Here is a 15,345-nt window from a genome sequence, read left to right on the forward strand (position 1 = left end):
CAAAGTTATTCTGTCGGAATTTCAGTAATTCAGCATAACATTTCCTACAGATTTCCTCGTGGTTCTATTTAAAATCATGTTCTCAATTTGTTCCAAGAACGTTAAGGAAACTTTCCATTACAAAAAAACACAAGAAAACATTAGTAACGTTCAGAGAACGTTCTAAGAATGTAATTGGAAAAAACATACATTCTCAGAACGTGAAGAAAACATTCTGTAAACTTTAGTAACATTCTAAGAATGTTATTTAAAAACATATACATTCTGTTCTCAGCATCAACAAAACCGTCTATCCTCCATCTTGTTAAGTGTGTTCAGGTGTTAGCCACGCCCACTGATTGGCCACAGCTGATCTTAATGAGTCTTGGTTTCCTTTGAAATGGGGTCTGTTTGAATAGACTAAAAGGAACTGCTTTGTATGAGTTAAAAACATGGCATGCAAGCTGCATCCTGGCGGTGCAGTGGACTAATTCAATGGATAGAGAATAGAAGATTATAGGCTAGAATCCCACTGATGCCGTGTCACAATAAAACAGAAATGTGCTTGTAGGGCTGAGAATTGCCAGAGACCTCACGGTACGATATCACAATACTTAGCTGATATTATATCTATTTGATACTGTGATTTTATTGCGAATTGATGTTCCAAACATATTTCTCGCCATATGAGGGACAAGAGAGAACCATGAGACAATGAGTTGGATATAAAAGTGCTGAAAACAAATTGAAGGAAAAATACTGGAGTTTTGGTCAAAGTACAGCCAACTAGCACTAACATAATATTATCAAACCAAAACATCATCAAAGATAATATCCCAATATGTAACTGTGTACATTTCCCCCCCCATCACTATGTGTTCTCATGATTAAAGGAAATTCATTTCCATGTATTATATCAGTGCGTGGAGTTAAAAAATAACCCAAAATAACCTAGCAGTGTTTTTACAAGTCTCATTGAAACATTCAGTGAAAGTTTTAAGGAAGTTTTTTTTTTTAAACCTCAAAATAACCTCTTAGAGAATTAATAAAACCTTCTAGGAAAACTTTCAAGGAACCAGAGTAAAACGATCTCAGAACCTCCCAGCAAACTAAAAATGTCCATTACCAGAACAGGAAAAATGTTCACTTCCGTTCTCAGAAAGTTAAAAAAACGTTTCGTTTACCAGTCAGGAAACGTACGGTTTCGTTCTCAGAACCAATGGGAACAAAACACACAGTTCCCACAACTTCCAAGGAACCAAATGTGCTCGCTGGGGTGTGTGTTTGTATTCAGTACTCACCGGCAGAGAGTGAGTGTGTGTGTGTGTGCGTGCGTGTGCATGAGCGTGCGTGCGTGCTCATCGTCAGTGTGTGTGTGTGCGTTGCATCCGTGTGTGTACTGTACTCACCGGCAGAGAGTGTGTGTGTGTGTGTGCATGCTCATCTGTACTCACCAGCAGTGTGTGATGTGTCAGTGAGCATCTGTACTCACCAGCAGTGTGTGTGTGTGTACTGTACTCACCAGCAGTGTGTGTGTGTGTGTACTGTACTCACCAGCAGTGTGTGTGTGTACTGTACTCACCAGCAGTGTGTGTGTGTGTGTGTGTACTGTACTCACCAGCAGTGTGTGTGTGTGTGTACTATACTCACCAGCAGTGTGTGTGTGTGTGTGTGTGTCACAGAAGTATGTCTGTACTCACCAGCAGTGTGTGATGTGTCAGTGACCACAGAGAAGATGTGTTGGAGGATGTCACAGAAGTATGTCTGGTAGAAGCTCTGTGCTGCAGCCTCTTCCTGAGTCACGTTCTGCAGTAGAGTGTAGAGGATCTGAAGGCCTGCCACAGGAACATACACAATATATATTCTCATATACAGTGCATTCGAAAGTTTTCAGACCCCTTGACTTTTTCTACATTTTCTTACGTTACAGCCTTATTCTAAAACTGATTATTGTTTTTTTCCTCAATCGACACACAATACCCCATAATGACCTCACAATACCCCATAATGACATCACAATACCCCATAATAACAAAGCAAAAATATTAAAAACTGTCCAAAGTATCCTACTCATTCAAAGGTTTTCTTTATTTTGACTATTTTCAACATTATAGAATAATAGTGAAGACATCAAAACTATGAAATACACTTATGAAATCACGTAGTAACCAAAAAAATGTTAAACAAATAAAAATATATATTTTCGATTCTTTATAGTAGACACCTTTTGCCTTTGACAGATTTGCACACTTGACATTCTCTCAACCAGCTTCATGAGGTGGTCATCTGGAATGCATTTAAATGATTAGGTGTGCCTTGTTAAGTTAATTTGTGGAATTTCTTTCCTTCTTAATGTGTTTGGGCCAATGTGTTGTGACAAGGTAGGGCGGTATACAGAATATAGCCCTATTTGGTAATAGACCAAGTCCATATTATGGCAAGAATAGCTCAAATTTTATTTTACCTATATTTAACTAGGCAAGTCAGTTAAGAACAAATTCTTATTTACAATGACAGCCTAGGAACAGTGGGTTAACTGCCTTGTTCAGGGGCAGAACGACAGATTTTTACCCTGTCAACTCGGGGATTCAATCCATCAACCTTTCGGATACTGGCCCAACTCTCTAACCACTAGGCTACCTGCCACCCCCAAAATAAGCAAAGAGAAACGACAGTTCTTCGTTACATGAATGAGGTCGGTTACTGATGTTGGGCGATTAGGCCTGGCTCGCAGTCAGCATTCCAAGTCATCCCAAAAGGTGTTTGATGGGGTTGAAGTCAGGGCTCTGTGCAGGCCAGTTAAGTCCTTCCACATTGATCTCGACAAACCACTTCTGTATGGACCTCGCTTTGTGCACAGGGGCATTGTCATGTTGAAACAGGGAATGTCCTTCCCCAAACTGTTGCCACAAAGATGGAAGCACAGAATGGTCTAGAATGTCATTGTATGCTGTGGGGTTAAGATTTCCCTTCTCTGGAACTAAGGGGCCCGAACCATGAAAAACAGTCCCAGACCATTATACCTCCTCCACCAAACTGTCATGTTTTGTCTTATATTGTCTTGTCATTTTGCTTTTCCTTCTGTTCGTTTTCCCCCTGCTGGTCTTTTTAGGTTCGTTCCCCTTTTTCTCTCTCCCTTCCTCTCTCTCTTCTCTCTATCGTTCCGTTCCTGCTCCCAGCTGTTCCTATTCCCCTAATCAATCATTTAGTCTTCCCACACCTGTTCCCTATCTTTTCCCCTGATTAGAGTCCCTATTTCTCCCCTTGTTTTCCGTTTCTGTCCTGTCGGATCCTTGTCTATTGTTCACCGTGCTGTGTCTGTGTATCGCCCTGTCGTGTCGTGTTTCCCTCAGATGCTGCGTGGTGAGCAGGTGTCTGAGTCTGCTACGTTCAAGTGCCTTCCCGAGGCAACCTGCAGTTCATGATCGAGTCTCCAGTCTGTTCTCGTCATTACGAGTGGAATTGTGCTTTATGATTGTATATTTACTTTACTGGATTAAAGACTCTGTTTTCGCCAAGTCGCTTTTGGGTCCTCATTCACCTGCATAACACAAACTTTACAGTTGGCACTATGCATTGGAGTAGGTAGAGTTCTCCTGGCATTCACCAAACCCAGATTTGTCCGTCGGACTGCCAAATGGTGAACCATGATTCATCACTCCAGAGAACGTGCTTCCACTGCTCCAGAGTCCAATGGCGGCTTTACACCTCTCCAGCCGACACTTGGCATTGCACCGCTGCTACACATTTACATTTACATTTAAGTCATTTAGCAGACGCTCTTATCTAGAGCGACTTACAAATTGGTGCATTCACCTTATGACATCCAGTAGAAGAGTTAGTAGTTCCTTGCTAGGAACATGAGAACATATGAAAGCTGGTGGTTCCTTTTAACACGAGTCTTCAATATTCCCAGGTAAGAAGTTTTAGGCTTTAGTTAATATAGTATTCATAGGACTATTTCTCTCTCTGCCATTTGTATTTCATATACCTTTGACTATTGGATGTTCTAATAGGTACTTTAGTAAATGCAGGAAAGTACTGTCTGAATTAATGCTTTCGAGCCTGCTGCTGCCTACCACCACTCAGTCAGACTGCTCAATCAAATCATAGACTTAATTATAATATAATAACACACAGAAAGACGAGCCTTAGGTCATTAATATGGTCAAATCAGGAAACTATAATTTCGAAAACAAAACGTTTATTCTTTCAGTGAATTATCTAACGGGTGGCATCCCTAAGTCTAAATATTGTTGTTACATTGCACTACCTTCAATGTTATGTCAAAATTATGTACAATTCTGGCAAATTAATTACTGTCTTTGTTAGGAAGAAATTATCTTCACACAGTTAGCAACGAGCCAGGCGGCCCAAACTGCTGCATATACCCAGACTCTGCTTGCACAGAACACAAGAGAAGTGACACAATTTACCTAGTTAAAAGAAATTCATGTTAGCAGGCAATGTTAACTAAATATGCAGGTTTAAAAATATATACGTGTGTATTGATTTTAAGAAAGGCATTGATGTTTATGGTTAGGTACACACTGGTGCAACAACAGTGCTTTTTCACAAATTCGCTTGTTAAATCCCCCGTTTGGCGAAGTAGGCTGTGATTCAATGACAAATTAACAGGCACCGCATCGATTATATGCAACGCAGGACAAGCTAGATAACCTAGTAATATCATCAACCATGTGTTGTTAACTAATGATTATGTTAAGATAGTTTTTTATAAGATATGTTTAATGCTAGCTAGCACCTTACCTTGGCTCCTTGCTGCACTCACATAACAGGTAGTCAGCCTGCCATGCAGTCTCCTCGTGGAGTGCAATGTAATCAGCCATAATCGGTGTCCAAAAATGCCGATTACCGATCGTTATGAAAACTTGAAATCGGCCCTAATTAATCGTCCGTTTCCGATTAATCAGCTGACCTCTAGTTTAAACAGACAGCTCGGTGCATTCAGCTGGTCAACACTTCTTACAAAAACAAGCAGTGATGAAGTCAATCTCTCTTCTCTACTTTGAGCCAGGAGAGATTGACATGCATATTATTAATGTTAGCTCTCCGTGTACATTTCAGGGCCAGCCGTGCTGCCCTGTTCTGAGACAGCAGTGCTGCCCTGTTCTGAGACAGCCGTGCTGCCCTGTTCTGAGACAGCAGTGCTGCCCTGTTCTGAGACAGCCGTGCTGCCCTGTTCTGAGACAGCCGTGCTGCCCTGTTCTGGTTACAGCCGTGCTGCCCCTTTCTGAGACAGCCGTGCTGCCCCTTTCTGAGACAGCCGTGCTGCCCCTTTCTGAGACAGCCGTGCTGCCCTGTTCTGAGACAGCCGTGCTGCCCTGTTCTGAGACAGCCGTGCTGCCCTGTTCTGAGACAGCCGTGCTGCCCTGTTCTGAGACAGCCGTGCTGCCCCTTTCTGAGACAGCCGTGCTGCCCCTTTCTGAGACAGCCGTGCTGCCCCATTCTGAGACAATTGTACTTTTCCTGTCCCTCTTTGTGGCACCTGACCACATGACTGGGTAGTAGTCCAGATGTGACTAAACTAGGGCCTGTAGGACCTGCCTTGTTGATAGTGTTGTTAAGAAGGCAGAGCAGCGCTTTTTATGGACACACTTCTCCCCATCTTAGCTACTGTTGTATCAACATGTTTTGACTATGACAGTCCTGGGTTACTCTAAGCAGTTTCGTCACCTCAACTTGCTCAATTTCATTACAATATTTAACTGAGGTTTAGGGTTTAGTGAATGACTTGTCCCAAATACAATGATTTTAGATTTGTAAATATTTAGGACTAACTTATTCCTTGCCACCCATTCTGAAACTGACTGCAGCTCTTTGTTAAGTGTTGCAGTGATTTCACCCACTGTAGTAGCTGACGTGTATAGTGTTGAGTCATCCACATATGTTGACACACTGGCTTTACTCAAAGGTCATTAGTAAGGATTGAAAAAAAGAAAGGGGCCTAGACAGCTGCCCTGGGGAATTCCTGATTCTACCTGGATTATGTTGGAGAGATTTCCATTAAAGAACACCCTCTATGTTCTGTTAGACAGGTAACTCTTTATCCACATTATAGCAGGGGTGTAAAGCCATAACACATAATTTTTCCAGCAGCAGACTATGATCAATAATGTGAAAAATATGCACTGATATCTAACAAAACAGCTTCCATAACCTTTTTATCATCAATTTGTCTCAGCCAATCGTCAGTCATTTATGTAAGTGCCGTGCATGTTGAATGCCCTTCCTTATAAGAGCGCTGAAAGTCACGTTGTCAATTTGTTCACTGTAAAATAGCATTGTGTCTGGTCAAACACCATTTTCCCCAAAAGTTTACTAAGGGTTGGTAACAGGCTGATTGGTTGTCTATTTGAGCCAGTAAAGGGGGCTTTACTATTCTTGGGTATCAGAATGAATTTAGCTTCCCTCCAGGCCCGAAGGCACACACTTCCTTGTTGGCTGAGATTGAAGATATGGAAAATAGGAGTGCCAATATCGTCCGCTATTATGTTGATAGACAACAATCATTTGTTCCTCTCTTCCACACTCACTTTACGGAATTAAAAGGACAATGCTTGTCTTTCATAATTTGATCAGTTATACTTGGATGTGTAAAGTCAGCATTTGTTGCTGGCATGTCATGCCTAAATTTGCTAATCTTGCCAATGAAAATATATAATTAAAAGTAGTTGGCAATAGCAGTGTGTTTTGTGATTAATGAGCCATCTGATTCAATGAATGATGGAGCTGAGTTTACCTTTGTGCCCCAAATGTAATTTCAGATGCTCCAAAGCTTTTTTACTATCATTCTTTATATAATTTATCTTTGTTTCATAGTGTAGTTTCTTATTGTTTTCATTCAGTTTAGTCACATTATTTCTTCATTTGCAGTACTTTAGCCAAATCGGATGTGAATCCAGACTCATTTGTCATTCTTTTTGCCTCCTCCCTCTCAACCATAAAAGCATTTTTGTATTCATTAGTCCGGGGGGATTTAACCGTTGTTACAGTCATTTTCTAAATGGGTGCGTGCTTATTAAGTAACTGGAAAAAGCAATTTCATGAAACGTGTTAAGTGCAGTGTCTGGTTGCTTCTCATTACACACCACAGACCAGCAAATATAATTTACATTAACATAAGAATCACTACAAAACTGATTGTATCACCTCTTATATACCGTATTAGGCCCAGCATTTGGAACTTTGTTTTTTTACTAGATATGGCTACTATAATCACTACATCCTATGGATTTGGATACTGCTTTAAAAAAATGTATTTGTAAAGATGTGATCAATACATGTGGATGATTTCATTCATGTGCTGTCATTCGTAAAGGAAAGCACTTGTGTGTGTGTGTTCAAGCCTCACCTGTGTCGGCCACGTTCCTCATGGTGTGTTTGAAGGCCCAGATGATAGAGTCCAGCACCAGTTTGAACTGGGCCGGAGGGATGGCCAGGAATGCTGGGAAACAATGGGAGTTGACCGCCTGCAGCAGGTAGAAGAAATGAGTCCTGTGTTCCGGGTACTCCTCAAAGTCCTGGAGGGAGAGAGAGAGACGGGCCATATTGATGAGAACCAACCGACAACACTCCATGGAGAGAGAACCCCTACAGTCAGTATGGAAATGGAACACTCCATGGAGAGACCCCCTACAGTTAGTATGGAAATGGAACACTCCATGGAGAGAGAACCCCTACAGTTAGTATGGAAATGGAACACTCCATGGAGAGACCCCCTACAGTTAGTATGGAAATGGAACACTCCATGGAGAGAGAACCCCTACAGTTAGTATGGAAATGGAACACTCCATGGAGAGTGAACCCCTACAGTTAGTATGGAAATGGAACACTCCATGGAGAGACCCCCTACAGTTAGTATGGAAATGGAACACTCCATGGAGACAGACCCCCTACAGTCAGTATGGAAATGGAACACTCCATGGAGAGAGACCCCCTACAGTCAGTATGGAAATGGAACACTCCATGGAGAGACCCCCTACAGTTAGTATGGAAATGGAACACTCCATGGAGAGAGAACCCCTACAGTTAGTATGGAAATGGAACACTCCATGGAGAGACCCCCTACAGTTAGTATGGAAATGGAACACTCCATGGAGAGAGAACCCCTACAGTTAGTATGGAAATGGAACACTCCATGGAGAGTGAACCCCTACAGTTAGTATGGAAATGGAACACTCCATGGAGAGACCCCCTACAGTTAGTATGGAAATGGAACACTCCATGGAGACAGACCCCCTACAGTCAGTATGGAAATGGAACACTCCATGGAGAGAGATCCCCTACAGTCAGTATGGAAATGGAACACTCCATGGAGAGAGACCCCCTACAGTCAGTATGGAAATGGAACACTCCATGGAGAGAGACCCCCTATAGTCAGTATGGAAATGGAACACTCCATGGAGAGAGACCCCCTACAGTCAGTATGGAAATGGAACACTCCATGGAGAGAGACCCCCTACAGTCAGTATGGAAATGGAACACTCCTTGGAGAGTGACCCCCTACAGTCAGTATGGAAATGGGGATCTTAGTGAACTACCTCTTTAAATTGACTTATTTTGTTTTCTTTTTTCAGAGGATGGTTACAGGTACAAAAACAATCAAATCCATGCATACAAGATAACCCGACCCATCCCCCCCCAGTCCCCACCCACATCCTCCCTCCCCACCCAGAAACCATGCTTCCTACACCCTCAGATTATGGGATGCCAAGGTCAGATTTGTCCATATTCTGTTCCAGTTAAAGCGTTGTTCAGATTCAATTAGATCTGTAGAATTGACTCTTAATGTCTAGTTCAGAATATGAGCTTTCCAAAAGTTGTTTATATATTATTGAGATCAGTCCTTTCAGGAACCCAGATCATTTATTTATAAATCACATCATTGGGATGTTTTGGTAGTTTGGTTTGTACTTTTGACAAATTGTGCCTACTATGTCAAGGATTTACAGCCATACCGACATCAACATGTTAAGAGTACATTTTATAAACTCTAAAGATGAAAGTTTAGAACAATACCCACTATTAATAATGCTGATACTTACTTTATTGATCATGTTGAGCGTGCATTCGAACACGGCATCGAAGATCTGCGGGATCTCCCCGGTGATGTGTCCGCCCAGCTTGTTGACGATGGTTGCCATGGTGCTGAGGACCTCGGGCTCCCGGGCGGCGGGGACGTTGCGCTGGTAGTCGATGAGAACGGCGTCGAGCAGCGGCGGAACAAAGTTCTCCCCCACCTGGAAGGAAGGAACACCGGACGGATCAACGGACAGAACACCGGACGGATCAACGGACAGAACACCGGACGGATCAACGGACAGAACACCGGACGGATCAACGGACAGAACACCGGACGGATCAACGGACAGAACACCGGACGGATCAACGGACAGAACACCGGACGGATCAACGGACAGAACACCGGACGGATCAACGGACAGAACACCGGACGGATCAACGGACAGAACACCGGACGGATCAACGGACAGAACACCGGACGGATCAACGCGGCAGAACACCGGACGGATCAACGCGGCAGAGGGAGGAATGTTGTTGTTATGTTCTCACCAGGTTACTGTAGGACAGGTCTGAGGTCAGTGTGTGTGTGTGTGTGTTACTAAGGACTAAGTGACCAACACGGTTGTCTTTCAAACTCTTAAGGGGAGAGTTTCCCAATCCATTCCTGGAGTACACACAGGACTGACACGTACTGCTTTAAACAGTCAGGTTGGACAGTCTAGGGTTGAAGTATTTTCTGTCTAGTACCAATATATCCTGATATCCTGATATATGTAGTACCAATATATCCTGATACATGTAGTACCAATATATCCTGATACATGTGGTACCAATATATCCTGATACATGTGGTACCAATATATCCTGATACATGTGGTACCAATATATCCTGATACATGTAGTACCAATATATCCTGATACATGTGGTACCAATATATCCTGATACATGTAGTACCAATATATCCTGATACATGTGGTACCAATATATCCTGATCCATGTAGTACCAATATATCCTGATACATGTAGTACCAATATATCCTGATACATGTGGTACCAATATATCCTGATACATGTAGTACCAATATATCCTGATATATGTAGTACCAATATATCCTGATATACAGTTTAAGTCGGATGTTTACATACACCTTGGCCAAATACATTTCAACTCAGTTTTTCACAATTCCTGACATTTAATCCTAGTCAGAATTTCCTGTTTTAAGTCAAGTAGGATCACCACTATTTTAATAATGTGAAATGTCAGAATAATAGTAGAGAGAATGATTTATTTCAGCTTTTATTTTTTTCATCACATTCCCAGTGGGTCAGAAGTTTACATACACTCAATTAGTATTTGGTTGCATTGTATAAACATTGTTTAACTTGGGTCAAACGTTTTGGGTAGCCTTCCACAAGCTTCCCACAATAAATTGGGTGAATTTATGCCCATTCCTCCTGACAGAGCTGGTGTAACTGAGTCAGGTTTGTAGGCCTCCTTGCTCGGCCACACGCCTTTTCAGTTCTGCCACACATTTTCTATAGGATTGAGGTAAGGGCTTTGTGATGGCCACTCCAACACTTTGACTTTGTTGTCCTTAAGCCATTTTGCAACAACTTTGGAAGTATGCTTGGGGTCATTGTCCATTTGGAAGACCCATTTGCGATCAAGCTTTAACTTCCTGACTGATGTCTTGAGATGTTGCTTCAATATATCCACATCATTTTTCCTTCCTCCTGACGCCATCTATTTGTGAAGTGCACCAGCCCCTCCTGCAGCAAAGCACCCCCACAACATGATGGTGCCACCCCCGTGCTTCACGGTTGGGATGGTGTTCTTCGGCTTGCAAGCCTCCACATTTTTGGTTCATCAGACCAGAGGAGATTTCTCCAAAAAGTACGATCTTTGTCCCCATGTGCAGTTGCAAACCGTAGTCTGACTTTTTTTAATGGTGGTTTTGGAGCCGTGGCTTCTTCCTTGCTGAGCGGCCTTTCAGGTTATGTCGATATAGGACTCAGGTTATGTCGATATAGGACTCAGGTTATGTCGATATAGGACTCGTTTTACTGTGGACATAGATACCTGTTTCCTCCAGCATCTTCACAAGGTCCTTTGCTGTTGTTCTTGGATTGATTTGCACTTTTCACACCAATAGACGTTCATCTCTAGGAGACAGAAGGCGTCTCCTTCCTGAGAGGTATGACGGCTGCGTGGTCCCATGGTGTTTATACTTGCATACTATTGTTTGTACAGATGAACGTGGTACATTCAGGCATTTGGAAATTGTTCCCAAGGTTGAACCAGACTTGTGGAGGTCTACACATTTATTCTGAGGTCTTGGTTAATTTCATTTGATTTTCCCATGATGTCAAGCAAAGAGGCACTTAGTTTGAAGGTAGGCCTTGAAATACATCCACACGTACACCTCCAATTGACTCAAATTATGATAATTAGCATATCAGAAGCTTCTAAAGCCATGACATCATTTTCTGGAATTTTCCAAGCTGTTGAAATGGACAGTCAACTTAGTGAATGTAAACTTCTGACCCACTGTGTAGTGTCTTAACACTTAGTACTTATTTATGTAATAAGAAAGACTCTGAATGCAAGCAATTGAACTGGAGCTTCACATTTACTCAAACTAGTTAGTACCAGAATAACATAGAACAATACTGCGCATGACCAAGGGCGCTCCATCCTTAAAGGCGACATCAGTAATTAACAGAACATAACACACTGGAATTGTGATACAGTGAATTATAAGTTAAATAATATGTCTGTAAACAATTGTTGGAAAAATGACTTGTGTCATGCACAAAGTAGATGTCCTAACTGACTTGCCAAAACTATAGTTTGTTAACAAGACATTTGTGGAATGGTTGAAAAAAAGGACTCCAACCTAAGTGTGTGTAAACTTCTGACTTCAACTGTATGTAGTAACAATATATCCTGATACATATAGCACCAATATCTTCCTGTCAGATGTGAATATATCTGATATATGTAGCACCAATATCTTCCTGTCAGATGTGTATATATATCTGATATATGTAGCACCAATATCTTCCTGTCAGATGTGTATATATATCTGATATATGTAGCACCAATATCTTCCTGTCAGATGTGTATATATATCTGATATATGTAGCACCAATATCTTCCTGTCAGATGTGTATATATATCTGATATATGTAGCACCAATATCTTCCTGTCAGATGTGTATATATATCTGTATCTCACCATCTGTGGGTCGCTGGATCTGCTAACCCAGCCGGAGATGAGTTTGAGCGTCTCTCTTTTCACCGTCCTCATACTTCTGATCAGGGGCTGTTTCGTCACCATCTCTCCTGAAACGCACAGCGCCAAGAGAATAGACGCATGAGGAGAGGACACACCGCCAAGAGAACAACCGCATGAGGAAAGGACACACCGCCAAGAGAATAGACGCATGAGGAGAGGACACACCGCCAAGAGAAGAGACGCATGAGGACAGGACACACCGCCAAGAGAAGAGACGCATGAGGACAGGACACACCGCCAAGAGAAGAGACGCATGAGGAAAGGACACACCGCCAAGAGAAGAGACGCATGAGGACAGGACACACACACAGACCCCAGCCCACCCCATCCCCCCACTGACCGTTGGTCTGGATGGCTGCGGAGATGTTTTCGCTGAGGCACTTGTAGACGTTGAGCATGTCCAGATAAATGCGTCCTAACTGGATAACGAAGGGGTGTCCCACGGCCTTACAGGCCCGGACGTTGGTCTTCAGGATGCTGCCGAGCTGCTTCACCGTCTCTGGGTCCTTCAGAATGTCCACGTTCTAACAGAGGGGAGTCAACCAATCACATGTCATTTATAAAGCCCTTTTTACATCAGCAGATGTCATAAAGCGCTGTACAGAAACCCAGCCTGAAACCCCAAACAGCAAGCAATGTAGATGCAGAAGCACAGTGGCTAGGAAGAACTCCCTGGAAAGCAGGAACCTAGGAAGAAACCTAGAGAGGAACCAGGCTCCGAGGGGTGGCCAGTCCTCTTCTGGCTGTACTGGGTAGAGATTTAAGAGAAGGGTACTTTAGTGATCATCAGACTGAGACTACAGGTCTTTGACTGCAGGAAAGGGGTAGCTACTACAGGTCTGACTACAGGAAAGGGGAACTACTACAGGTCTGACTACAGGAAAGGGGAACTACTACAGGTCTGACTACAGGAAAGGGGTACTACTACAGGTCTGACTACAGGAAAGGGGAACTACTACAGGCCTGACTACAGGAAAGGGGAACTACTACAGGTCTGACTACAGGAAAGGGGTACTACTACAGGTCTGACTACAGGAAAGGGGAACTACTACAGGCCTGACTATAGGAAAGGGGAACTACTACAGGTCTGACTATAGGAAAGGGGAACTACTAGGTCTGACTACAGGAAAGGGGAACTACTACAGGCCTGACTACAGGAAAGGGGAACTACTACAGGTCTGACTACAGGAAAGGGGTACTACTACAGGTCTGACTACAGGAAAGGGGAACTACTACAGGCCTGACTATAGGAAAGGGGAACTACTACAGGTCTGACTATAGGAAAGGGGAACTACTACAGGTCTGACTACAGGAAAGGGGAACTACTACAGGTCTGACTACAGGAAAGGGGAACTACTACAGGTCTGACTACAGGAAAGGGGTACTACTACAGGTCTGACTACAGGAAAGGGGAACTACTACAGGCCTGACTATAGGAAAGGGGAACTACTACAGGTCTGACTACAGGAAAGGGGAACTACTACAGGTCTGACTATAGGAAAGGGGAACTACTACAGGTCTGACTACAGGAAAGGGGTAGCTACTACAGGCCTGACTACAGGAAAGGGGTACTACTACAGGTCTGACTACAGGAAAGGGGTAGCTACTACAGGTCTGACTACAGGAAAGGGGTACTACTACAGGTCTGACTACAGGAAAGGGGTACTACTACAGGTCTGACTACAGGAAAGGGGAACTACTACAGGTCTGACTACAGGAAAGGGGTACTACTACAGGTCTTTCTGTGACCTGGTGTTCTCCAGCAGCTGAACACATGTACATAGCAGTCCTGACATGGGTTTCAATCAGACACACTGTTCTTCAGGACAACTCTCTCCCTCCACCCTGTCTTACTCACTGTCCTATCCAGTCACCTTCTCACTGGGGGGATTTTAGCTTCTTTACAAAACATTTACAAAATATGAAAGAAGTGTGAAATTAATGATCACAGAGTGACTAGATTCATTATTACAGGAGTGACTAGATTCATTATTACAGGAGTGACTAGATTCATTATTACAGGAGTGACTAGATTCATTATTACAGGAGTGACTAGATTCATTATTACAGGAGTGACTAGATTCATTACTACAGGAGTGACTAGATTCATTACTGACTAGATTCATTACTACAGAGTGACTAGATTCATTACTACAGGAGTGACTAGATTCATTACTACAGGAGTGACTATGACTAGATTCATTACTACAGGAGGAGTGACTAGATTCATTACTACAGGAGTGACTAGATTCATTACTACAGGAGTGACTAGATTCATTACATTACAGGAGTGACTAGATTCATTATTACAGGAGTGACTAGATTCATTACTACAGGAGTGACAGGAGTGACTAGATTCATTATTACAGGAGTGACTAGATTCATTACTACAGGAGTGACTAGTGACTAGATTCATTACTACAGGAGTGACTAGATTCATTACTACAGGAGTGACTAGATTCATTACTACAGGAGTGACTAGATTCATTACTACAGGAGTGACTAGATTCATTACTACAGGAGTGACTAGATTCATTACTACAGGAGTGACTAGATTCATTACTACAGGAGTGACTAGATTCATTATTACAGGAGTGACTACAGGGGTGACTAGATTCATTATTACAGGAGTGACTAGATTCATTATTACAGGAGTGACTAGATTCATTATTACAGGAGTGACTAGATTCATTATTACAGGAGTGACTAGATTCATTACTATACAGGAGTGACTAGATTCAGGAGTGACTAGATTCATTATTACAGGAGTGACTAGATTCATTATTACAGAGTGACTAGATTCATTATTACAGGAGTGACTAGATTCATTATTACAGGAGTGACTAGATTCATTATTACAGGAGTGACTAGATTCATTACTACATGAGTGACTAGATTCATTACTACAGGAGTGACTAGATTCATTACTACAGGGGTGACTAGATTCATTATTACAGGAGTGACTAGATTCATTATTACAGGAGTGACTAGATTCATTATTACAGGAGTGACTAGATTCATT

At 42.5% G+C, this 15,345-nt stretch overlaps 1 protein-coding gene across 1 annotated transcript in view; it reads right to left on the reverse strand.

Annotated features, from left to right (window-relative positions):
• The window catches only part of LOC124020004 (exportin-1-like), a 14,805-nt gene extending 1,938 nt beyond the window's left edge, over nucleotides 1-12,867 (reverse strand). Inside the window, exons 1-5 of the mRNA XM_046335417.1 lie at nucleotides 12,664-12,867; nucleotides 12,264-12,370; nucleotides 9,048-9,242; nucleotides 7,355-7,523; nucleotides 1,680-1,814 (exon numbers count right to left, since the gene is read on the reverse strand). Coding sequence (XP_046191373.1) covers nucleotides 1,680-1,814; nucleotides 7,355-7,523; nucleotides 9,048-9,242; nucleotides 12,264-12,370; nucleotides 12,664-12,721 — 664 coding nt within the window. The 5' untranslated portion in view covers nucleotides 12,722-12,867. The remainder of the gene's footprint in view (nucleotides 1-1,679; nucleotides 1,815-7,354; nucleotides 7,524-9,047; nucleotides 9,243-12,263; nucleotides 12,371-12,663) is intronic.
• Between the last annotated feature and the right edge of the window lie 2,478 nt (nucleotides 12,868-15,345).

Source organism: Oncorhynchus gorbuscha, unplaced genomic scaffold, assembly GCF_021184085.1.
Source record: "Oncorhynchus gorbuscha isolate QuinsamMale2020 ecotype Even-year unplaced genomic scaffold, OgorEven_v1.0 Un_scaffold_745, whole genome shotgun sequence".
Taxonomy (NCBI): Eukaryota; Metazoa; Chordata; class Actinopteri; order Salmoniformes; family Salmonidae; genus Oncorhynchus; species Oncorhynchus gorbuscha.